This window comes from Hesperophylax consimilis, chromosome 28, assembly GCF_061612785.1.
Source record: "Hesperophylax consimilis isolate HC1 chromosome 28, BYU_Hcon_1.0, whole genome shotgun sequence".
Taxonomy (NCBI): domain Eukaryota; kingdom Metazoa; phylum Arthropoda; class Insecta; order Trichoptera; family Limnephilidae; genus Hesperophylax; species Hesperophylax consimilis.
Genome location: NC_142863.1, coordinates 22,517,963 through 22,543,265, shown reverse-complemented (window position 1 = coordinate 22,543,265; position 25,303 = coordinate 22,517,963). Strand labels below are relative to the sequence as shown.

The window sequence follows — 25,303 nt, the reverse complement described above, 5'->3', positions numbered from 1 at the left end:
TGACGTTCTTTATGTGTGACAAAAAAGATAATATTATTAATTTAAAGAACACAATTTTAAACTTTTTTCCACTTGTTTTTTACAAGTGGAAAAAAGTTTAAAATTGTGTTCTTTATATATATTTATAATGGAATTCCACCACGAAATAACAGTTTCGAATATTAAAACATTATTAATTTGACATACAAGATCACATTGACCAATAATCGGTATTTAATTACATACAAAACCAGACACATTTACATAACCCTTTTGTAAAATAGAATTTAACTTATTAAATGTAAGCGTCATGCTTGACTTGAATAATTTTTATTATTGATGTTTCTTATTATTCCAACGTAACGACCTTCAGAGCAATAAGCACTCTCTTTATTAGGTTTTGATGCTTGTAAATTTAAATTTCTGACATTATTGCGACAATTATAATTATTTTTGAAACAAAATTTAGCAAATTGACCAACAAAATTACATGACCTGCATTTGACATTAACCGCTGGACATTTATATCTGTGTTGCTGACCACATCTTCAACAGGGTATAATATGACCTTTTGACGTTGACTGCTGGACATTTATATCTGTGTTGCTGACCACATCTTCAACAGGGTATAATATGACCTTTTGACGTTGACTGCTGGACATTTATATCTGTGTTGCTGACCACATCTTCAACAGGGTATAATATGACCTTTTGACGTTGACTGCTGGACATTTATATCTGTGTTGCTGACCACATCTTCAACAGGGTATAATATGACCTTTTGACGTTGACTGCTGGACATTTATATCTGTGTTGCTGACCACATCTTCAACAGGGTATAATATGATCACTTGACATTGACCGCTGGACATTTATATCTGTGTTGCTGACCACATCTTCAACAGGGTATAATATGACTACTTGACGTTGGCGGTGATGATGACTGAGACGGTGACCCGTGACGATTGAATTGACGACCATAATGACTTGATCCTCTTGGACTTGACCCTCTTTGACTTGACTTTCTGACTTGACGAATGACTGTTGACATTTTGACTTTGATAAGGTGACCTTAACTGTCTTGATGCACTTTTATGCTGACTAATTTGAAGGAAACCCGTTATTGTTATGGCTACATTCAAATGCAGTTTGATTAATTAAACTGATTCATTTTATTTCAAGTTGCTTCATCCGGAGTTTAATATAACATTTTACAAAAAACCCATTCCGCACAAATATGTACTTAAATCATTATACAATACATATACTGGGGTTTATTAAAAACTATTGTTTCACTAAATTCCGTCATTTTGATAGGTAATTAACGCATCCAGGATTTTGTCTCGTGGGGCTCAGTTAAAATAATATTTATGTTCACTCTAGGTATGTGAGAAAAATTCCATTTAAAAAAAAATCTAACGCGTAATTAGTGACCTAAATATTTCGTTATTTTTTCTAATACCGCATAAGAGTCCCAACCGCTAACATTATTCGAATCATCTTTTTTCGGTTTTCTCGAAACACGAAACTCTATACACGTAACATGGTTGCATGAACCAATGAAGTTTCCGCATAAAATACCTATAAACGTAAATGATATAACACTTTGCGTTTTTCAGAAATATTTTGGTTTGGAAAACGAACTCGACTTTTTCGTAACAAAAACAATAGAACGAAATATATATTTTTTAATCCTGGAAAAACGCTGTCCGTTTCCTTCGTGAGGTGAAATCTAATGACTGGTGATACACATAAATATTTAACAAAATTCATCGATCCTCGCAAGGCGTAGTCCGTTTCTGTAATTTTCTTCCCGCGAGGTGCAGTCCGTAATAATAGTGAGAGGCAGTTTGCCCATGAATGACTCAATAACTCCCATAATGCAGAGTGCTTGGGGCAGTACCAGTTCCGAGCCTACTTCAGAATAACTAGTATAAAATACAACCTCCTCCGATAACAGTCACCGGTGTTGCCCAGCTTAAGGCGAAATAGGTAGACTTGACCAGAAATTTGGCATTTTTGAGGCCAGTTTTAGACGTATGGACACTTTTCTAGAAAAAAGCACAAATTAATTTTGAAAGATCGTTATTTTATCTAGTAAAGCAAGATGTTAAATTTTGAAAAATAATATTATTTTCATATCATAATAAAGTCTTACCGTTGGACGTTGCGCTGATTTGTTGCATTTTCAAAGGTGAATTTGTATTATACAACAAATATTTCAAATCATATAATAATACAGTATAAACAATCAATAAATTATCTATCATAAGTATGTATAAGAATTTTGTTTTTATTTCAAATAATATTACTAATAAATAAATCCGAACACGCGTTTTGTGACGAAAATCTCTCAATTAGACTATTTATTTATGGTCTTACATATTGGTATAGATCAGATTTTTTTACAAAAATAATTTACCAAGACATTATTGAAACATTATAAATAATTTATGACCGAAAATATATTCTTAAAGTATATCATAGTAATTAAGTTCGATTCGCGTTTGTGCATTTTTATTAACTCGGCACAAGACAAAATTTTGTTATTCTCCGCCGCGACCGGGCGGCGAGCGGACGTGTAGTCCACGCCGGTCTAGTTAATAACATTTTAAAGAAATTCCTTGCTTAAAAATGGGGAGGAAAATACCCTTGGAACAAAAGTTTTATTAGAAAACACAAATTACGACATCAAAAACGTACGTGGGAGATATATTTATATATCTCCCACGTATAAAAAACAAAGGTAAGTGATATTTAATTATCCGTGTACATTGTACGTACTTATATGCTACAGGGTCGTTCGAAAGAATCAGTCAGATTGAGCACATATTTTTTATAACATTTGGCGATAATTTTGTGTTGTTTAATTTCCAGGGAAAAGAATCAACTATGGACTATCAGGAGTTTATGTCTGTCATCGATGTTTCATGTATAAATGTTAAAACTTATGCCAAAGTACGTGAAACTATTTGTGATTGGTGGTCAAAAAGTGCCACGAACCAAATGAATTTCGATTCGTGATGTGCGATTCAAATCATTTTATTGTTCATAATTTCTATGTTATTGTCCAGTTCACTATTACATTGATATAATTCAACATACACTTTAATTACTGTTCAAGTATTCTTTTTCTCTGCAATAAAGAGAAAATGAAAAAAATGCAAATACCTACTGCAAAATAAAGCAATGCGAATAATACTTAAGCGCAACATATACACACGGATAAGAGACATGTTAAAGGAGCTGAATATTTTGACGGTGAAGCAAACTGTGTATTTGAATGTACTTATTTTTATACATAAAATTAACTTAGGGATGATGTCTAAGGAACTGAAAAGAAAAATAAATTATAGTAACGAGATACACGGACACGGGACGAGAAATTCTAAGCAAATTAGATTGCCAACAAGAAAAAAAACAAGCACCCAAAAATCTCTGATGTACCAGGCCGTTCAACTCTATAACAAAATCCCGAAGGAAATTGCTGTGATAGAAAATATTAATAAGTTCAAAAATGAATTAAGAAAATATGTCTATCTCAATTATTAATGTTTCTTTTTTTGTGACTTTATTGAAATATTTAAAGAAAGATTATGTTTGCCAAACAATGTACATGTTTATATGTTTATAAAACTATTAGCACACACGAAGATGTGAGCTAACTTAAGATTAATAAATAAATATTTAATATTTTTTGTGTTACTTTTTGTCAGTTTCATAATGTCATATTGTGAATTGAGCTTCTTGTTTTGGGAAAAAAGACGAAGTTATTTTTGACATACTTACCTATGATTTTTCAATCGAAATTTACCTCGTGTATTTAATAACATTTCGAAAATTAGACGAGTAAGGTCGCTCCGTTAATCATGAAAACAAATACATGAAAGCAATACAATATTATGCAATCGCATAACTACATAATATGTTGGTAGATACCGTAGAAAATAGTTGGAAATAAAACCTAGTTTTAATATATATACTACTTCAGTTGTAAGGAATAAACCCTCTTTTCAATGTCATACGTATTAAATCAAGTAATACTTTAAATTATCGAAGGAAGCAAACACTTTGTGGCTTGACATTATTACACAAATGAAAGAATATCTTTGTTTTAAACCACTTTATTACATTTATATACGTCGACCGGTTTCGGTTGAACTCAACCTTCATCAGGACAGTACAAATATAAACTAAAATATAATACAGAGGAAGATTATTAAGTAAACAATAAAGAAAGAGAAAGTATATACATGTGAGGGAGAGAGCATCAGGGCAGCGGAGTAGGTAGTGGGGTCGGGGAGGGGTGGGAATTACCCAGGGAGAAAGGAAACATCTTTAAAATAGGGCTTTTAGTTAGTTCTATTTGTTTGTTTAAAATTGGGCAAAGCTAGGAATTACTACTAGGAACTTAAACTAGGAATACATAGGTTGCGGGTTCTTCTCCTTTCTCTCACTTCGTTCTGGTTGTATGTTGCAGGAGACCTGTGTGTGATGGCTGTAACTATTCAGCCTGGCGTTTGCAGACACATCTTCAAGTGCCCCGCCGCCTTGGAAGCGGCATTTCAAGGAATACCACCTCAGGTAAAGTCACATAGATAATAATTAGTCACCAATGCAGACTTTAATTTTGAAGGTCGAAAGATCCAGAATGTAGATAGGTATTGTTAATTTTGTTCTTTACATATTTTCTACAAAAGTCGTTATGTTATTATTCCTATTATTTTATGTATCTATAGTGCACGTTTCTGGCAAAAGGTTGGGTACTTTGAATTTTTAAATTAAACTGCCACAGTGATTTAAAAACGGAGTTTTCACCACCGCGCCTGGCGTTATCTGGCAAAACAGCTAAATTTAGGCTCTTGTTTTTGTTTTTTCCGTATATTTAAAAAAATAAACGTTTGTCGAAAAATGTTCATTTGCTACTATTTAAACATAAAATAAGATATACAATATGTAGATATAATCTGAGAAACAACTTTTTATAAAACATATATGTATGGCAGTTTCCAATAAACGACTTTGTGTAAAACATATAGGTATGGCAGTTTCCGAGATACAACTTTGTGTAAAACATATATATATATATATGCCAGTTTCCGAGATACAACTTTGTGTAGTACAAACAGGTTTGGAAGTTTCCGAGATACAACTTTGTGTAAAGCGGGATTTTTTTTAATAAATGTGAAAAAGTTATCCAGGCCAATGAATAACGTTTTTTCAAATGTTTTTGTTAAATATCTCCTAAATTATAGTGTGTAGGTAAACTTCATTACGATCTCGAGTAAAAATGATTGTCAATAATTTCAGAATAAAAAAACTAAGAGAAATATCTCTTATTTTTTAGTAGCAAGAAAACATACACCAATCAACCATACATACTTCCTCTGGACTTTTTTTTACTTAAAGCTTATTTTTAGTCGGTATTTCGTTGAATGTTCAACAGAAAAAAAGGTTAATTTTTTTTTGTAAAACGATAGTTTTTTTAAAACAAACTTAACGTAAGACATATTAAAAGAGCTAAATTTTTATCTCAACTAATCGTGACAACAAAAATACACGAGTACTTTAATACAATAAATAGAAAATATTTGACATGGCAGTTCTTATGACTTATGACATGTCTTTCACGACCTAAAACTCTTTGTGCACTACACAAAATGATTTGTAAAATTCTTCGTCCTTCTTTTGATTCCAGGAAAGTTTGAATTCTCGAAATTTGTGTTCAATTGTGTTAATATCAGGGTGTTTTATTTCTGTGAACAAGAATGAAGCAGCGATATTTAACGTTGCAGTTATGACCAGCATGTGTATCAGAAAAGAGAGATTTTCTATCCGTTTCCGAGCTGCATCTTTTCTATTCTTTTTATTCCAACAATAACAAATAGCTTGAATATGGAATTTTTCAATCTTACCACTTCAGCTCACTGAAAATTTTAGAAACGACCCTGCCTACCACTTGCTCCATTTTACGGTTTAATATATAAATTTCTTAGACATACCACTCGTTTGTTTGATGTCATAAACTTAATTATAGTTCTCCGGCTCTAGCGATCATACATAATAATCTTTATGATGTGTTAATATTGTATTTGCCCAAAACGTGCTTCATTTGCATAATTAAAGGAAAGCCTTTTTGCATTTAACTACTGGAAGAAAGTAGAGGAATAAAAATAATAAATTAATTATTGAAATCATCTTCATATTGTATATATTCATCTAAGAGTATCTAAATATGATCGTAATAAAGCTGGCAGTGCTTCTGGTGAAGAGAGGGATCGTGCGAAATATGTTTAAAAGGGATGCAAGAAAAGTGTAAGAATTGTAGTGAAATAACGAAAGAAACGCCTGGAAAAGGAAGAAGGAATCAAAATGACAAACAACTTCCAAGAAAATGTTAAAAAATTTTGGAAGGAAGTCAAATGGTCCCGGAGTGGTCCAGAAAACGGAAGCATGAAAGTGATAAAATCGATAGAAGGAAAAATGTTGACGAATGAAGAAGAAATAAAAGAGAGATGCACGAAGTATTTTGGGAAGTCTTCGAAAGTAACCCGATTGACAGTGATTCCAGTGGCAAATCAGATATGAATAATAAAGGGGTGAATGTTACCGAAATCTGTATGGATGAGATAAAAAAATCGATTAAATGTATGAAGAATGGAACAGTTGTCGGTTTCGACAATATTGCTGCTGAATATTTTAAAGGAAATTTAACCAATGTTTAAAGGAGGGTTACACGCCTTTAGATTGGATAAGGGCTCTGATCATGCCGTTATACAAAGGTAAAGGGTCACTTATGGAATGTGGGAAACATAGAGCTATTAGCCTGCTAAGTTCAGTTGGCAAGCTATATGGTTGAATTTTGTTTGAAAGGGTAAGAAAGGAAACAAAGGATAAAATATGGGATGTGCAAGGTGCTTTTATGAGTGGAAGGGGGTGCATGGACCAGATCTTCTCATTGCGTATGCTCACTGAGAAGTTTCTGGAAAAAAAACAGATACTTTTCTGTGCCTTTGTAGATCTAAAAAAAGCATACGACCGAGTCGACAGGAAAAATCTATGGAGGGTGTTGTCCAAGTATGGAGTGAAAAAAAATCTCACACAGGCAATTGCGTCTCTCGCGAGGGAAGTGTTGCATTTGTTAGGGTGAACGGTGGTTTTACGGGTTGGTTTGATATTTACAAAAGGTGTTAAACAAGGCCACCATGGTTATGTGACCATGGTTATTCAATCTATGCATTGATAATTGTATGCAAGAATTGAAAGAAGAGAAGAGACTGGGTGCGAATTTGAGTAATCTAAAAGTATGTGGCATGTTGTATTCTGATGATGCGGTGCTTATTGCCAACAGTATGGAAGATCTACAGTCTCTCGTGTCTGGGATGAACCAAGTATGTATGAAGAATGAGTTAAAGATGAATGTAAGTAAGTCTAAAGTCATAAGAGTGTTTGAAAGAGAGATAACGAAAACAGTGCGCACTATAGTTGTGAATGAGGAATACTTAGAGCAGATGGAAGAGTTTGTGTATTTAAGAAGTATACTTACGAGAGATGGGAAGGCTGACAGAAATATTGAAAGAAGGGTAAATGCAGGTAACTTCATTAATGGAGGACTGAACGCAGTTGGCACTAGCAAAAAAAATGTCCAAATGATCAAAGCTAGCAGTCTACAATGGAGTGTTGGTACCAACCTGATGTCTTGAAGTTAGGAATGAAACTGGCAGAAAGAATAAACGGAATGGAAGGATAAAAGTAGACTAAATGCTGTATAAATGAGATCCCTGAGACTTTTGTGTAGCAAATCCATGTATAATCGTGTGAGAAAAGATCCGCAAAAAATGCAAGGCTGATGTAAGCGTAATGAGTAAGATCAATAAAGGGACGTTTAGATGGTTTGGGCAAATAGAGCGTATGAGCAAAGAAAGGGACGTTTAGATGGTTTGGACAAATAGAGCGAATGAGCAAAGAAAGGGACGTTTAGATGGTTTGGGCAAATAGAGCGAATGAGCAAAGAAAGGGACGTTTAGATGGTTTGGACAAATAGAGCGAATGAGCAAAGAAAGGGACGTTTAGATGGTTTGGGCAAATAGAGCGAATGAGCAAAGAAAGGGACGTTTAGATGGTTTGGACAAATAGAGCGAATGAGCAAAGAAAGGGACGTTTAGATGGTTTGGGCAAATAGAGCGAATGAGTAAAGAAAGGGACGTTTAGATGGTTTGGACAAATAGAGCGAATGAGCAAAGAAAGGGACGTTTAGATGGTTTGGGCAAATAGAGCGAATGAGCAAAGAAAGGGACGTTTAGATGAAATATGATTTGAGATTTTCACGGCCAAAAGTATTTTTGTTATTTGTTTTTGGGGTGTTATGCCGTGTTGCGCTAACTCCTTCTTTAGCCAACGTTTCGGACAGCATTGCAGTGTCCATCATCAGGGCAGATGTGTTATTTGAGGTTGTGTAAAAATGTGAGCTTATGTATGAGGTTGTGATACCGTGTTGCCAGCTCCAACCCTCTGAGCTAACATTAACGAATTATTTTTTTTATTTATTTAAAGTGGTTTTCTTCGTTTAGCTCTGGTGTAGCCGTCAATTACCGGATACCAAGAACTATTGAGCTTAGCTCCATCGTCTCTATTCGTCGAATATGTGAAGAACATAAAATCGGAGCGGAACTTACGAAGCTGACCGATGCACTGGAGCGTAACGGCTACCCAGCAAGTCAGATAAGGCAAATCATAAGAGCCAAATCTGCACCAAACGAAGACAGAATTGAACAAGAGTCGAAAGGCTGTGCCTTCCTGCCTTATGTGCACAATGTGACAGACAGAATTGCCAGGCTATTGAGAAAGGAAAATATCAAGACTGTCTTCGGAACAACAACAAAGATACAGGACTTACTGAGGTCTGCAAAGACTAAGTTTCCTCTGGAAACAGATGGAGTATATAAACTCAGCTGTTCCGGATGTGACAAGGTCTATGTAGGCCAGACAGAGCGGACTATCTCCAAAAGGATTTCAGAACACTTCAGAGCCTGTAAACTCGGCCACCCTGACAAATCGGCAATTGCCGAGCATTTGATTGACACCGGGCATTACTTTGGATTTGTTCCTGAAATCCTGGGGAGACCCAAAACTTATAGAGCACGGCTGATTACGGAGGCCATTGAAATACATAAAAATCCCGTAAACATTAATAGAGACGATGGAGCTAAGCTCAATAGTTCTTGGTATCCGGTAATTGACGGCTACACCAGAGCTAAACGAAGAAAACCACTTTAAATAAATAAAAAAATAATTCGTTAATGTTAGCTCAGAGGGTTGGAGCTGGCAACACGGTATCACAACCTCATACATAAGCTCACATTTTTACACAACCTCAAATAACACATCTGCCCTGATGATGGACACTGCAATGCTGTCCGAAACGTTGGCTAAAGAAGGAGTTAGCGCAACACGGCATAACACCCCAAAAACAAATAACAAAAAAAAAAAAAAGACGTTTAGATGGTTTGGGCAAATAGAGCGAATGAGCAAAGAAAGAGACGTTTAGATGGTTTGGGCAAATAGAGCGAATGAGCAAAGAAAGGTATGTAAGGAGAATAAAAATGTTGCAAATGTGAATAATAGCAGAATTTGGGGACGCCCGAGGAAGACATGGCACGATCAAGTGAATCAGATACTTTGTAACATTTATACACTCATCTGACATATTTTATTACTCATATGTGGGTAAGAATCAAAATAACATAAATGATTTCAAATTTTAAACATTTATTTGCAAGTGTACATTTACGTGCATTACGAAATTAAATATGTAATACATAATAAAACGAAAAGACTAATTACATCTCAGAGTGTGTTCAAGGTTTCTTTTTGGAAACGCTTGTAGGTTGGAGTAAGTGCAAAGCATTAATTCGTACATTTGACATTATTAAACCATTAGTACTAACCTTGTTACAAAATGCTGGGCGCCATGTGAATCAAAGATTGACCTCACAAAATATAATAAAAACTTGAAACGCTATGTCCAGCAACATGCAAGCTAGCTAACTCGTGGCCATGTCGTCTAGAGATCACCCATCGAATCCTTATAAGAAGACCGCTTCCGTAGGCTTTCCGCTGAGCACTCGCTCGCTCGTTCTCCGCCAGTGGCGCTGTTCCGTAGTAAAGCAAATGAGCGGCTATACAAACGATAGGGCTAGGTGCTTGTATCAAGTCAACATCAGTTCCCAGTTACTGATCGAGTCAACATTCGATTCCTGGGGTAGCAATTATAACTGTTTAACTTGACTCGTTTCATGTCAAGAGTCAGAATAATATGTATGCAACGAGAAATGAATGTGAATGAGGCAAAGATTGTTTGCCAAGACCGAGTTGTTTGGCGGTCCGTCCTCTCTGTTAGTTAGTTAGTTTATCTAAATAAAAATCATAGTTCATATGCAAACTATGTATAAAACTATGTCTCCCAGAACTAATTATGTATCTCCCAATAGTCAGTCAGTATGCTCTGTCCTGCCGACCTCGCTACTACTTGTATGTTTACCAATTGTTGATATTTTTAGAAAATTTGGTATGTTTCAAAGGTTAAAAAACAATGCATTGTGGAGAGTAAATTTTAAAAGTAGGTATGCCCCCCATGCAGATGTACAAATGCGTAGGTAATTCGATGTAGTGCGTTTTCAGGTGTGCGCCTCCCCAGAGAACAGGTTGATAGTGTGCTGCCCCTGGGTACCGGGGCAAAACACAGGACTGGAAACCAGACGCCAGGCAAAAACAGCTACCCCTAGAGAAGGTACATCACTTTCATTTCATAAAGTTTATCAGTCACCATCACCTGTTGTGTTGTATAACCCTGATGTATCTGTTTGTTTAAAGGTGTTAACTGCACGATGGACACGGGGATAGCCGGAGTATACAGACCATTTGCCGACTGCCAGACAGCAAAGGAGGCCGCCAGTAAAGGCATTTTACCACAGGTAATGTTCCCCTCTTTATTTGAATCTGACAATAATACCAATTTTATACACTCGCGGAAATTTAATCTGCTCTTAATGATTTTTACACTTGCAATTTTAATTATACCAGCATCGGTTTGAATATTTAAAATCAATATTCTTAAAATAGGAGTGTCAGGTAAAAACAAGTAAAACATTGCACAATTTTTAATTTCAACCTAGCTTTGCTTTTAATCTAGTAAGTTAGAGGAAGCCAGTAAGATATCGTCTCAAGACAGGATAGTTTAATAGGATGTGATTCTATTATTTGAGCTAGTAACGTCCAAGGGCGGATCCAGCTTTGGCGCCAGGGGGGGGGTCACGTAGTCGTGGTCAAGTTTTTTTTTTTTTTAAAGAAAGACAAACATTCCCGGGTTACGAATAACCCAACAATAACTCCTACCACTACCACAGAAAGCCGAAAATGCTTGCTTGTGTTGTGATGGAGGACTTAGGTCCGGTCAGTTACAGTTACAAGAAGTTATAATTTAATTTTGATAATAATATATACAAATATTCTAAGACGTTCCGTATTTTTTTTTAATCGTATTTTTGAAACCCTGGTGATTTTTTTAAAATTTCAACTCGAAAAATCAGACAATTTTTTATAAACCGGAAAGACGGGACATAATTTTATATGTGCAAAAAAACGGTAATTAACTAGCCGAAAGTCATTTAAAAAAGAACGTTTTCCACACGAATGTCACAAAAATGGCATGAAATTGTACGGAGTTCTGTTCATAACATCTGTCAAAACACCGCCATCTTTAGCAAAAAGCATAAATATACCAAATCACCTACTCATGCAAAAAGTCAAATCAAAGGTTAAGTGGTTAAGTTCGCAGAGAACAAACAATAAATCTAGTGAACGTTAAACGTCAAATTCAAAAATTCGCCGGATATCAAAGTGTTGCCGTATAAAAAAAATAATCAGTGTGGAATTTTACAAAATTAAGCGAACATAATCGGAGACGGAACATTTTCATGTAAATCATTCAAAATCCATCATTAAAAATAATACTATGCATTTCTAAAAAAAATTACTAACGTTTTCGTAATCTTAGTAAAAAAATTAACCACACTTTTAGCCTTCATTTTAATTGATTCTGAAGAATTTGTTACAAATATTAAAAATGTGTCCACTTCCGAAGTTATTAATTCATCATCTAGAAAAATAAAATCTGGTACTTACCGCTAAGTCCGCTAACTTTATAGTTATACACGGGTTATAAAGTTTTAAAATCGTTGAACGTAAAATATATTAATTGTAAGGTATTGTTTTATTAATCTAAAATATAAATAACTTGCATCCCTCGTGCGGCATAATTTTATTTTTTTTAAATTCAATTATAATTTCGCCGAAATAAATTAAAATGTTAGCCTTGGGAAAACCTCGATGAACGAGGTTGTGTCTCGCCTTAAGAATTGCTTTAGGAAGTATAGGAAGGCTGTTAATTCGCGCGGGCGCGTTAGACCTGTCCAGACCTGTCAAAAAACTTCCGAAAGAATAAGTTCTGTAACTTACCAAAATTACGTTAAGTGACTTTTGGTGTCGTTTACATTGGGAATTTGGCCAAACTCGCCTTCAAGAGCGATTTACAGGAAAAAAACTTACGAGTCTAACCCCAGCCTTAGAACATTAACAAATAACATTTGAGTTTAAACACACATACACTGGCATAATGAAGAAACTGATTAGATTACTTACCATTTCTTGTAATGAATTGAATTTGCAGCAACAATTTTTAAGAACACTATTACTTATATTGGAACTTTTTTTTTTTTAACTTAGTAAACAAATAAAAGTAAACACTTTATTAATAAAGTTTAGTCGTTCCGATTGAGGTTAGGTTTTGCTAGACGCTAGACGTTAGTCGAAACAAAGCGCGCGCAAGCGTCACACGTGGTTACACGAAATGTGTCATAATAATATGAAAGGTGGCGGCCGAAGCGCGCGCCGGTGGCGGTGATGAAATTCAAATTTTCGATGCGTTCGTTCCCGAATAATGCGTTTGCCGTCAAACAAAGTATTATATTAAATTAATTAAATATTGAAAGTACTTAAATAAAATTTATATTGTGACAAAAAATATATAAAAACATTATGTTTAACAATTTTAATTAGTGGTCCACCTAGGTCCTGGATGGGCCCAGGACCTAGGTAGTCATGACCCCCCCCCTGGGCTGGGATCCAGGGGGGGGGTCATGACCACCGTGACCCCCCCCTGGATCCGCCACTGGTAACGTCCCCCACCACCGAAGTTTATATCCTAGCTTTCTTGTTATCTTTGTGTGGCCGTCCAAAGCTAGTACCTGATCGGCTAGTGCTCGGTGACGATGCGCTATGTTTTTTTGACACGATACGATTCTAAAAATGCGAAAACCAAGTAACAAGATTAATTTAAAGTTTTTACAGTTGTAAAATAATGTCTGTCTAATGCTATTATTCCTTCTTATAAAGAAAAATCTATGCGTAACGTAGCATTACAAAAATATTATACAGAAATAATTACAATCTGCATAATAATGACCACTAAAGACATTTATTTTTCATTATCCTTTATAAGCACCCGCTAAAATGCCAAAGCAGTTTGTTAGCAGGCCATGTTCACAATATTAATTATGACACTAAAGCACACATATAACGAGTAGCCGCAATATATAAAATACATACAAAAGAATAACATTTCAAGATTCTACAATACAAACACCTAAAATACATAGACAGATAGATATAACACAGTCAACATACTCATAGACATACAGAAACCAAAGGTTCACAACATACTTGCGGCCGTTATTCCTAATCCTACTGATTAGTAGCCATAAAATCAATGGATACTAATGTATTTATACACAATCACAACATAGAAAATCTTGATCCATTTAAATTTTTTTTTAGTTCAGTGCTGCAGACCGATTCGCTTTTACCTTCATTGGCATTTTATTTATTTATTTAATATCCGCGGTATAAATATACCATACAAAATAATTTCATGTCACAGAATACAAGCATAATAAAACACTTGTAATAATTGAAACAAAAATAACAATTAACTGTGACGACAGAATGTATAAAATTAATACAAGCTCTAAAAGGAGATACAAGTACATAGAAAATATGATAAAAGTATGAGTAGACTTAGGTTTAATTAACAATAATTTAGAAGATATGATAGTATAGCCTTTTTGTACTTAGCTTCTGTGCAGTTAAACAGATCTGCTAGATCATAGTAAGGTACGCACCTATTACTAACTTACTAGAATGCATAAAATAAGTAAATGTTTGTTGGCCGTATATATTAGTAACTAGCTGAAGTTTACCCGGCATCGCTCGGGCACTTAGAAATGGTTTGAGGTTGTGAATTCTAGTGTACCTGTTAACTGGGTGTATTTTAAATGCGGAAGGATTATTATTGTATTATTATAAGTATTGGTTTCACTCGATCATCGTGCCATATCTTCCTCGGGTGTCCCCGACTTCTCAAGACATTCACTTCCTAGTCGTACATTGTCCCATGCCTCTTTCTTCCTTCATCACGTTCGCCTCGTTTTACCACAAATAACTATTTGATTCGTATCTTTCTCGGGCATACCCAACTTTTTCTACAATTTAATTCATGTAGTATTATTAAATTCACATCGTAACCCTTTATAATAATAATAATAATTTTATTCCAGAATGTTGTTAGATTGAGACAGACTGAGGTTAGTGCAATCCCACACGTCCCATTTAGATATACATTTTTTTTTTGTATAATAGATATAATAAATTAACAAATAAGGATAACTATGCAGGGTGTGGTCTTAAAAAACTATGTTATGTGAACATTTATGCAGAGATAATTAGTTAAGTATTTCTCATGCGTCCCCGACTTCCACTATTCAAACCACTTTCTAAACCATCCTGGTACTTATAGGAATAAACTTTGAAATTTTCAGCAAAATCGGTCCCATAGTTTTTCGGTCTATAGGAGACAAACAAACAAACAAGCATTTATTTTGTATACCTATATATAAATATATATAGATTTTTAGAATGGACATTCTTGTGTTGTGTGTGTGATCTACTTTAACTTTATATATGGAATTCGTCAAGGGGTTTTGGCATACAATTTTAAACCATAATATCCCTCGAACAAGTAATATATTAATTGACTTTAACTTTATTTATTTATTTATTTAGTTATTTATTTATTTATTTATTTATTTATTAAGTACAGGTGATGATACAATGACACATGTATATATAAATAAAAATACTTTGACTGCCCAACTAGGAGGAATTCCCGTTTTAGGACAGTCAAAATTGAGTTAGTATTCATGCACGCATACATATTTTGTAAGAACAAAAACAAAAAAGGAAAGGAAAAAAAAGAAAAATAATATAATATATACATAACTAAAAGAAAAAAATATAAAATATATATATAAAAAAATAATGATACATAAAAAAAAAATTATTACAAAAGATTAAAAGCAAAAAGTTATAAAGTTAACTGATGTTAACTTGTTGTTTGGCTTTTTTAGTTTTGTTTATTTTCTTGTTTTCTTAATGTGTTTGATATTTTGTTTGTTTTATTTTTTTAAAAGTGTGAGTTCACACTCTTTTCTCCCTAATTGGTGAAGCCAGACAGTGATCGATTTACGAAGAGCACCTATGCTTTCCTTTTTCCAAGCATCAGGTATAATTAATAATTATAATTATACTTACCGAAAGCTTAGTCATAGAGTTTAGGATTGTTTAAATCTAACTTATATTTGTCTCGCAAGAGTTTCCCCAAGACGTTATTCTGTGTCTGATAGATTCCGCTAGCGATAAATACATTATTTAAATTTAAAAGCAATATATCGTCAAGAGTTGTGAAAAATGGAAAATCAACCAGGTCCGGAGCAGGTGCTAAAGAGGAGTAAGCTGTTCATTTTTCCCTATAAACAGATGCGGACGTGTGGTTACCGTAGTCACTGCAATTATACTAGCTTGAAATTTCCTAGCACCGTGTACACCGCTCTTGTTTATTTCAAGCCAGGCTAGTAAGCCAGAATCGCCTCCTGTGCACCGGATAGTGGTATTGGTGGGGACATCAACATACTTAATATACGTTTGGACAGCACTGGCATTACGACTAAAATACTAGCACCGTGTGAAAAAGGCATCAAATACTACGCAGATTAGAAATCTGTACAACTGTACACGACAGTGTCTGCACTAATGCTAAATCGGAGACTTTTTAAAGAATAAATAATATTGCTACAAAAATAAAACATTAAGAAACTCTTGGCAAGGATAACCCAAAACAGATAATAATATTATACGGTTTAGTTAGAGGGAAGATCAGAGGATCAAAAGGTTCGACGGCTAAAATAAGTTTTTTAAGTAGCACATGTATTCCTCCCGGAGTAAGTAGCGAACCCGGGTTCGATTCTCGGTTGAGATTTAATCTCTTATGTTCTGTTTCTTTAATCTTTTCTGTTCTTTAAATCTTATTAACATTGTTTCATTAATTATTTAAATCACAATGAAGACTACACCAATTCTTTTTCAGATTTCAGAGGGAACGGTTCAGATTGTCTGCTGCCCTCTGGTGACAGTAGTTGAAGGTATAGTACTCAATAATTAATTTATTAAAATAATCATCTTTCTCTCAATAAAATGTCCCTATTCTTGCATAAACGGTATATTGCTTTTGCAGGTGATCAATGCTCGGTAGTTGAAACAGGGCGGGCCGGCAAGTGCCTTCGTATATCAAAGTGCCCCGTTGCCGTAGACGCTGCCCTTAAGGGAATCACTCCTCAGGTGAACTTTTACAGTCTCGTGTCTCTTTTATCTCTATTTTTAATCGTGAACTTAATTCAAAAGTAATGGTTTCTTCATCTGGATACAAGTTTAGTGCAAGTTATTTTTTACCATTTGTTTTTTTACTTTCAGATTTGCGATTTACATGGCTCTGTTCCGATTGTCTGCTGCGAGGGGGTTGTTGCAGGTATAGCACCCAGAACTTAATCATCATTCATTACAAATCCAGTAGGCGATGCGATGGCTCGTTGATTCCCTGGGCTCACTCATCACCACGATACCATCATTGCAAAAAGCAGCCAGTCTTCTGAATTTTTGATGACACATCTTACAGTAGACCGGAAAATATTAATCGGAATCTGGATTGCGAGTAGAATATTCATCGTCATGTTGTGTTGTATTGTTTAACCCTGGTGTATCTGTTTGTTTGAAGGGATGAACTGCACGATGAAGGACACGAGGACTACAGGAGTGTGCAGACCATTCGCCTACTGCCAGACAGCGAAGGAGGCCGCCAGTGAAGGCATTTTACCACAGGTACTGTTCCTCCCTTTATGTGTCTCTGACAATAACAACATATTTGACTTTGCGCCCCTAACATGACCTTTCTTTGCTTACAGAAATGTGACTTAACTGATAACGAGTCGGAGTTGGTGTGCTGCGCGGAGGCTGCCTGTCCGCCGCTTCCGAAGGGACTTTTCACTCAGCTACCGATTGGCTTCAAGGCCGCAGACTGTGAGTATTGCTAAGCCTGACCATAAATATTTTAAAATTATGTTGCATATCTGAAAATCTGTTTCAGTTTTTTTTACAGTTTTGTTATAAATACACCTAATACATAGTTTGAAATTTAACAATTAGTATTGTATTTTCTCAAATTTCAAACAATGCAATAGGATGATTTACAACAAAACTGTGACATTTTTTTGTTTTTCAAAGTTGTTTTCTTTAAATTAATAAATTTTCAGACTAAACACTAGAGTTACTCTCAACCTTAAGTAGGGCACGTCAATTTGTTATTTTTAGACATCCTACCAAACCACGCATCAGCAAAAATAATGTTTTCGTAGAAAGCAATCACTTTGTGGTTTGACATTTTAATGAAATAAAAACAATATTTTTTGTTTAAAACCACGAATTTTTTTTATTAATTTTAAGACCGACCGGTTTCGCTACACTCGAGCATCGTCAGGGTACAAAATTAAACAAATTTGTTTAATTTTGTACCCTGACGATGCTCGAGTGTAGCGAAACCGGTCGGTCTTAAAATTAATAAAAAAAAATCGTGGTTTTAAACAAAAAATATTGTTTTTATTTCATAAAAATAATGTTATGTTTTTCCTTTAATGTAAGTGTAAAAAAAAAAATCTTATTTTTCAAAATAATATGTTCAAATTTACTGGACCGAGGTAATGAAACAAGAGGCACTATATTAACACTATATGGTCGGGCATTTTCCCGCCAAATCACGGCATAGCGCGGGTGTTTTTTTTAATTTTAGCGCCAAAATTTGACTTTCCGCAAAATATTCATCTTATGATCTATTTGATATTTTTCGATGAAACTTTCAGTGTTTTACTTAAAAAAGATGTCTGTATTTATTTACTTAGCAATGTATGTGTAATTCCTTTTTTTATGAACAAAAACATTCTACTTTCTTGGGAATCATAGAAAAAACAGTATTTCACAATCGAAATAACTTTATTCATACAAAATTACAAGATTATTTAGAAATTTTCATTACATATAAAAAAAACTATAACCTAATAGTGCTTCAATGTATGATAGCGTTCGAAACACTTTCTTTTATGCAGGGGCACATTGCAAAACTTGCACATGTACCGCGTTTCACTGCGTAGTTTGTGAGCGGAACATACGCGACGACGTAAAACGTTTTTATTTTTGCCGGTTAACGGTTAATAACGGTTTGATTCCTCCACAAGGAACCCAAACAATATGTCGTCGATAAACAAATTTACGGCATCTACCACGCTGTCAGGAACGTCCTTGGTATTTATTCCTGGCTGCCCTAGAAACTCCTCCAAAACTGGTGGAGTATTTCTTGATGACCATTCTTCGCCATGGTCTAAATCAGAACTAGATGATGAACTTATTCTTCTTCGGGTAAACGTCGATGGAAGACGAATAACATCTTCTTCACAAGGATCGAAATCGGATAAACTTTTTACGTCACTTTGGAACTTCAGGAACAATTAGATAAATTGTCAGCAAACAATTCATCGTCACTCTCGTATGTATCTTGATTGTTTTTCGGGGAAAGTAAAATTATAATCTTTAGGAAAGTTAAATTATGTATAACATTCAAAAATAATATTTATCAAAAACAATATCACTCAAGAAACAAGAGGCAGTTCAAAAAGATTTTTCACCAACACAAAATAGTTGTTAGGTATTTAATACGAAAATTTAACATAGAAAAATGTGTATTAAAAGCAAAATGAACTCAGAAACACGAATATAAGACGTCTGTACGAAAGCGGTATAAAGTAATTACTGGCGAGACAAACGAAAATTCAAAAACAAAATCCTTTGTTAAAATTATCAGGTAATAAAATAATAGCAATGTTCTGACTGTTTATTTATACCCTTGTTATTTTTTGTTGTGTTTCAAACTCATTGTATTGACATGTAGATAGATCGGGTACCGCCAACAATAGAAAACACATGACCCCGCACCCATTTAGAACCCCTTGCTTACAAGTTTCCTACAAACAAAACGAGTAAACTCGTCTCCGCGTCTTACTGTAAAAACGCTTATGACTAATTTACTCGTTTCCTAAAAAGAATGTGTTAATATACACATCTGCTAAAAATACTATAAATATCGTCCGCTCTGTGAGTTAGTTAATCCCATGAATAACTGTAGGCCCTTCAAACATTTACTTGTAATTTTTTGTTTCCTCTATAGACTGCATAAAGCTGGCAGGTAAAATTTCCCCATGCCAAGAAACAAGGATCGGTTGGAGTCGGGGAAACCTGTGTCCTCTTCACGCACCAGACTCCAACATAGAATATCACAGGACTCCCATGAGGACTGCCGCCGAGGTCCCGTACTATGTAAGTTTCAGACATTAGTTAGCTTTATTTATTATTATATTAATTAATTTCTTGAAATAACTAACTAGCCATCACGGCTTTTCCTGGCAGGGGTAGGCAGAGAGAATAGACTTCTTGCTTTATTCACATTCATAATTCATCTCACATACTCTTGCATTATTCTGACTTTTGACCCGACCCGACTCAAGTAACTTCCACGTCGTATGTTCTCCTTACACTACTTTCTTGGTTCATCCGCTCGACATGCCCAAACCGTCTAAGCGTCAAAATGCCGACTTAATAAACAATTACCAACAAGTCTAGTGTTGACGTATTTCTATGTCTACATAAAATTATTAAAAATTACCTAACAAAACAATAGTAAACTAAGTTTAAAGTGCTCTTTTCTTCTAAATCGTAGACCGCGCGTTTAACCAGATAATTTTTATTAAGTGGAGTGGCTTGTTTTAGTGTTTTTTTACCTACTTTCCAAAACTGCCACGAAGTGTCAAACTCTACCTACTGGAAAAAAAATCAACATTATTTTTCTCTTATTCCGCTTCACGTGACGCAATAGTGAATACCGATTACTATCTTATCCACTTAAAAATAACTCTTTGTACGTAAAGATCGCATAAAATAACATAATCATGAATACAAAGTGCATTGTATGCGAAAAAAACATTGACACTCCGTCAGATTTTATATGCTGTAGTGTCTGTGAAATGAACTACCATCTTGGCTGTGCGGATATTACTGAAACCTCACGCCGTAGTGCAAGAAGTTTACAATGGAAATGCAAGAAATGTAATAGTAAAAATGCTAAAAATACCAAACCAAAACAGACTAATAACGACATACTATTGAACAACGAGCAAGAACCGCCATCTATCATCAAACAAGCAAAACAGTCTACTCAACTGCCGAAATCTGCAAACCAACCAAACGACACGGACAACTTAACAACCACAAATATAGATGGCGCTAATGGTCCTTTAACTTCTCAACTGTTTATTAAAGAGCTGACTGATTTCAAAACATCCATTATGAAATTCGTGGAAGACAAATTTGATTCATATGTACGCAAATATGAAGCTCTCATCTCACAAAATAACGAAATAATAAAATCTATCCAATTTATGTCAGATCAGCAAGATGACCTAAGAAAACGTATAAATGTTATCGAAAAAACTCAAGAAATAGCCAATGAGGAATTAATTACACAAAAAAATCATAATAATATGCTACTAAGTACTATCTCTAAACAAGATGAAAAAATCGATAAATTGGAGTATTTAAGCCAAATCTGTAATATCGAGATAAGAGGTGTTCCGGAGTCCGACATTGAAAATAATGCAGAAGTACTCAAAAAAATCTCTAAAATTATCAACTACGAAAATACCGGCGTGCATTCTGAATTTACAAAAATCTACAGGCTGGGACCGAAGTTCTCCGACAAAAATCCAAGACCTATCGTAGCGACGTTCAACACCAAATCAAAATTCAAAACTTACAAAAAATCCACAACCACTATGACAAATAAAATAAATACAAGGGATCTAGGATTATCACAAGCCGCCAAACACATCTATGTATCCGATCAATTAACTCAAAAAGGAAAATTTTTGCTATCTCAAACAAAAAATTTTGCCAGAGACAATAATTACAAACACTCTTGGTCCACCGGAGGGCGCATTCTTTTGAGACAAACGGATACTTCCAAGATAATTTCTATAAATAATATTGCTGATCTGGACCGTGTTAAACGTCAATTACTGTGACTGACGATACAAGCTACTATGCTGCTATATCACTCCATTATACCAGACATTCATATTTTATTATACTCAATGTGTATTCTTACTTTCCCTAATGGCTATTAGTATGTCTTCTAATATTATATTACATTGCTTTCGAACATATATATATATATATATCTCATCTATCGCGAAAATACATAAAGACATTCCAATAGCATTTAAAACTCATAAACAATCTTATTGCAAAATCATATGCATCTTTTCATTCGCATTGTGGTATGTTTCGCTTGTTAATTTAGTTGCATCCTCGATGATAAATTATTTTCCTCACCAAACTAGGTCCAACTAAAACAAAAATATTTACCTTACTATTATTCAGTATATTGTTTATATATATTTTAATATTGTTAATTCTGTAAACATAACTTTTTTCTCTGATTCTTCCATGAGCCATACCACGAATTTCGACAAACTAACACATTCTCAAAATAGTGTACTCTCCTTCTTCTTAGTATTATTATTATTTAAATCGATTGTTTTTTGTTTTTGTTTTATGAATCACACCACCACCAGGATACCCTACATGAGATATAATGGATTTTTCTTTAATCTATCAAGCTCATCCATTTTTAACACAATTAGTGAGTTTATATTATGTAATCCCATTCTTACAGAAAAACTATATCTAACCAATATAAAACATATTTTCATCCAGCTTACTTATGTTGTAATTAGTATATATAACATCACTAGTGCTCTACTTATCACAAACATTTTTTTTTTGTAACTTTTAACAAAAAGAAATTGAAGTATATTTACTTTAAATATTTCCATCAATATACTAACTATTCTAATTATTGCTCTCCTAGCTCTATCATAAAAACAACTAAAATATGTATTAAATATCTTATCTAACAGCTAAACCATTCTGAAACACACACAATTACTACCATCCTTATTCCAATCTCAAGTCTTTTAATATCTTTTGAGAATCAAGTATATAATCTAATTATCACTACTTTCCTGGCAACTTTTTATATGAGTCATAGCAATAATAATTATATGTGTACTCAATATAAATTCTTCCACTCCGAACTAGATTCCTCTGCTTCTATCATAATAACCTTAAAAAATGTCTTATTTCATATTGTATTGCTCAATATTATCACCATACAAAAAAATAAGAAAACAATTTTTGTCATAAAAAATGAGTGATATAGTGAATAAACAACTATGTACAAGTAGGCATGTGTATATGTGTGTATGTATGTATGCATACATATATATATATATATATATATATATATATATATATATATATATATATATATATATATATATATATATATATGTGTATGTATGTATGTATACATATATATTTGTATATCTTTGTATGAATATGTATGCATCTATAAATATGAATAAGTGTGTGTGTGGATGTATGCGTGTACACGCGTATTTACGCGCTCATACGTGCATGTACACTTACACAACCAGAAAAGAGAGTTATGTATTTGATCTTTTCCTGCATAATAGCATGTCTTAGACTTCTAAATTTTTTATTTTTTTGTTTTTCTTTTATTTTTATTTCTTCTTTATTCTTTTTATTTTCCTTTTTTTTTGTCTTCTGCTTTCTACTTTAACATTTTTATATTTTCTATTTCCATTATAATTCATTCTAATATAATCTTTCATACTTTAAACATGTATAAATATTTAATTCATATGTTAACACTAGACCTCACATACTAACTATATACCATTGGTCGCCACGAGACAGGCAGTCGCCTAGTGTGGTGATTTAATGTATCACATGTAAGAAAATGTATTATTGTACTATCATGTATTCTATAAATAAATAAAAAATAAAAATTAATATGAAATTATATTATTTAACGTCCTGTAGGTATGAAAAAATTCTGCATCTTTTCAAAATGCTGCTTTACTTAACTAAATTGTTGTTGAAAAGAAAAAAAAAAATTTTACTAAAAAATCTGAATTTTGCTGTATTTTAAATAATCTTTCCATCTTTTCTAAACATACTTCCCAAATAAACAAACTCTCAACTATATTACACTGTCTATATTGTAATCTCTCTTTGAAATAGCATGACCTTAGAGTTGGGCTGGCTGCGCACCAGGCAGCCGCCCTATAAAGCAGCAGCCAGTTGTAGCTTGTAGCAGCTAATATCACCTGTTCTACTGGCTGCCACGACAAGTGCGTGAGGACTGAGGACTGAGGCATCCACACACATGTACCCTAGTCACATTTGAGGCTGGTTGCGCAATCGCAATGTTTCGACCGACTAGCCGACTATATTTGGCTTCCATAGGGCCCTAGGACGTTGCTTGAATACATTTGAATACAAATTGCAGATCATTTCAGCTGCCTAGTGCGTGGCCAGTCAAGTATATACAAACTTCATTCATCTTAGACACGAGAGTCCGTCGTTCTTGAAATAAGCAACATTCAATTCAAATTCAATTGCTTATTCATTGCAAAACATTTATTTAGGTGATCAAAAATCTTATCAACGATTACTTTTGAAATGTAATTATTTATTAACTAATTATTTTTTGGAGAAAAACTAAATTTGTTAAACAAAATTGAAAGCCCATGAATAGAAAGGAACTAAAATTTCAATTAACACTATTTAAATTTAGGCTATAGATCTGACTTTTCTCTGAACACATCGGCGGGCGGGTAAAGTCCTTGGCTCTGGATTCAGTGGTCATGGGATCAAATTAAAAATTAAATTTAAAAAAAAATTGTGATGTATGTACAAAATATTTATCTTCAGTTTAATGTATTGTTTTTCAATTAATATTATTCACCCATACTAACATGTAAATTACATCTTTTAATTGAGGTGATTTCTTTTTGGGGTACTATGCCATGTTGCGCTACCTCCAACTCTATCCAAAATTTCAGACAGCATTACAGTTTCCATCATCGGGGCAGATGTTATTATGAGGCTGAAGATTAATATGAAGATATGTTGTGTTCCCAGGGACGAATTGCATCAGGTCCGAGAGAAGCGATCTACTGGCGGGGGTATACAGTGACATTACTGAGTGACAGGTGGGTGCTGTGCTCTGCATCCGCCATTACAGTGATTGGGTGAGTTTATTGTTTCTTCATTTTAAAATTCAACTCTTCCTTGTTATAATGAAAATTGCAACGATGAAAATAGAAAAAACAAATTGGTTTGATCAGAGGCGGATTTGCCCTTAGGCCTATGTAGGCCCGGGCCTAGGGCGGCCAGATATTAGGGGCGGCCAATCGTGACAAAAAAGTCACAGATGATAACAAGAAATTACTTCCTAAGTACCTAAATATTCTACATACGAAATAGCGATATGCAAGAGCGTGTTCACACACAGCACACAGCGCGCCCCCACGCCCCACAGCCGCCCTCGCCACACCTATCATGCTCCGTCGCTCGTCCGCTCGCGTATTTCCAATCCCTACAGAGTTGAGTTTTTTTTATGTTAGATAATGCTTTACGTAAAAATTTTTACCAACGTTTTAATTTGTATTTTAAGTTTAGTTATTATATTCGAATATGTACCTTAAGTTGATTTTTATTTAATAGAGGTGGTGATTTCTTTTATTTGTTTGGAGACTTAATAATAACTTTTTATTCATCCCGTATCGGGCAACCCTAATTGTAACTGTGAAACACTTATACACGGTGTCCGGAAACTCGTAGTACAAGC

At 34.2% G+C, this 25,303-nt stretch overlaps 1 protein-coding gene across 1 annotated transcript in view; it reads left to right on the top strand.

Annotated features, from left to right (window-relative positions):
• The window catches only part of LOC149410378 (clotting factor B-like), a 51,783-nt gene that overhangs the window by 8,959 nt on the left and 17,521 nt on the right, over positions 1-25,303 (top strand). Inside the window, exons 2-11 of the mRNA XM_089648870.1 lie at positions 4,460-4,563; positions 10,660-10,768; positions 10,852-10,952; positions 16,517-16,571; positions 16,664-16,767; positions 16,900-16,954; positions 17,201-17,304; positions 17,388-17,502; positions 19,697-19,845; positions 24,595-24,704. Of these exons, the coding sequence (XP_089504996.1) occupies positions 4,460-4,563; positions 10,660-10,768; positions 10,852-10,952; positions 16,517-16,571; positions 16,664-16,767; positions 16,900-16,954; positions 17,201-17,304; positions 17,388-17,502; positions 19,697-19,845; positions 24,595-24,704 (1,006 nt within the window). The remainder of the gene's footprint in view (positions 1-4,459; positions 4,564-10,659; positions 10,769-10,851; positions 10,953-16,516; positions 16,572-16,663; positions 16,768-16,899; positions 16,955-17,200; positions 17,305-17,387; positions 17,503-19,696; positions 19,846-24,594; positions 24,705-25,303) is intronic.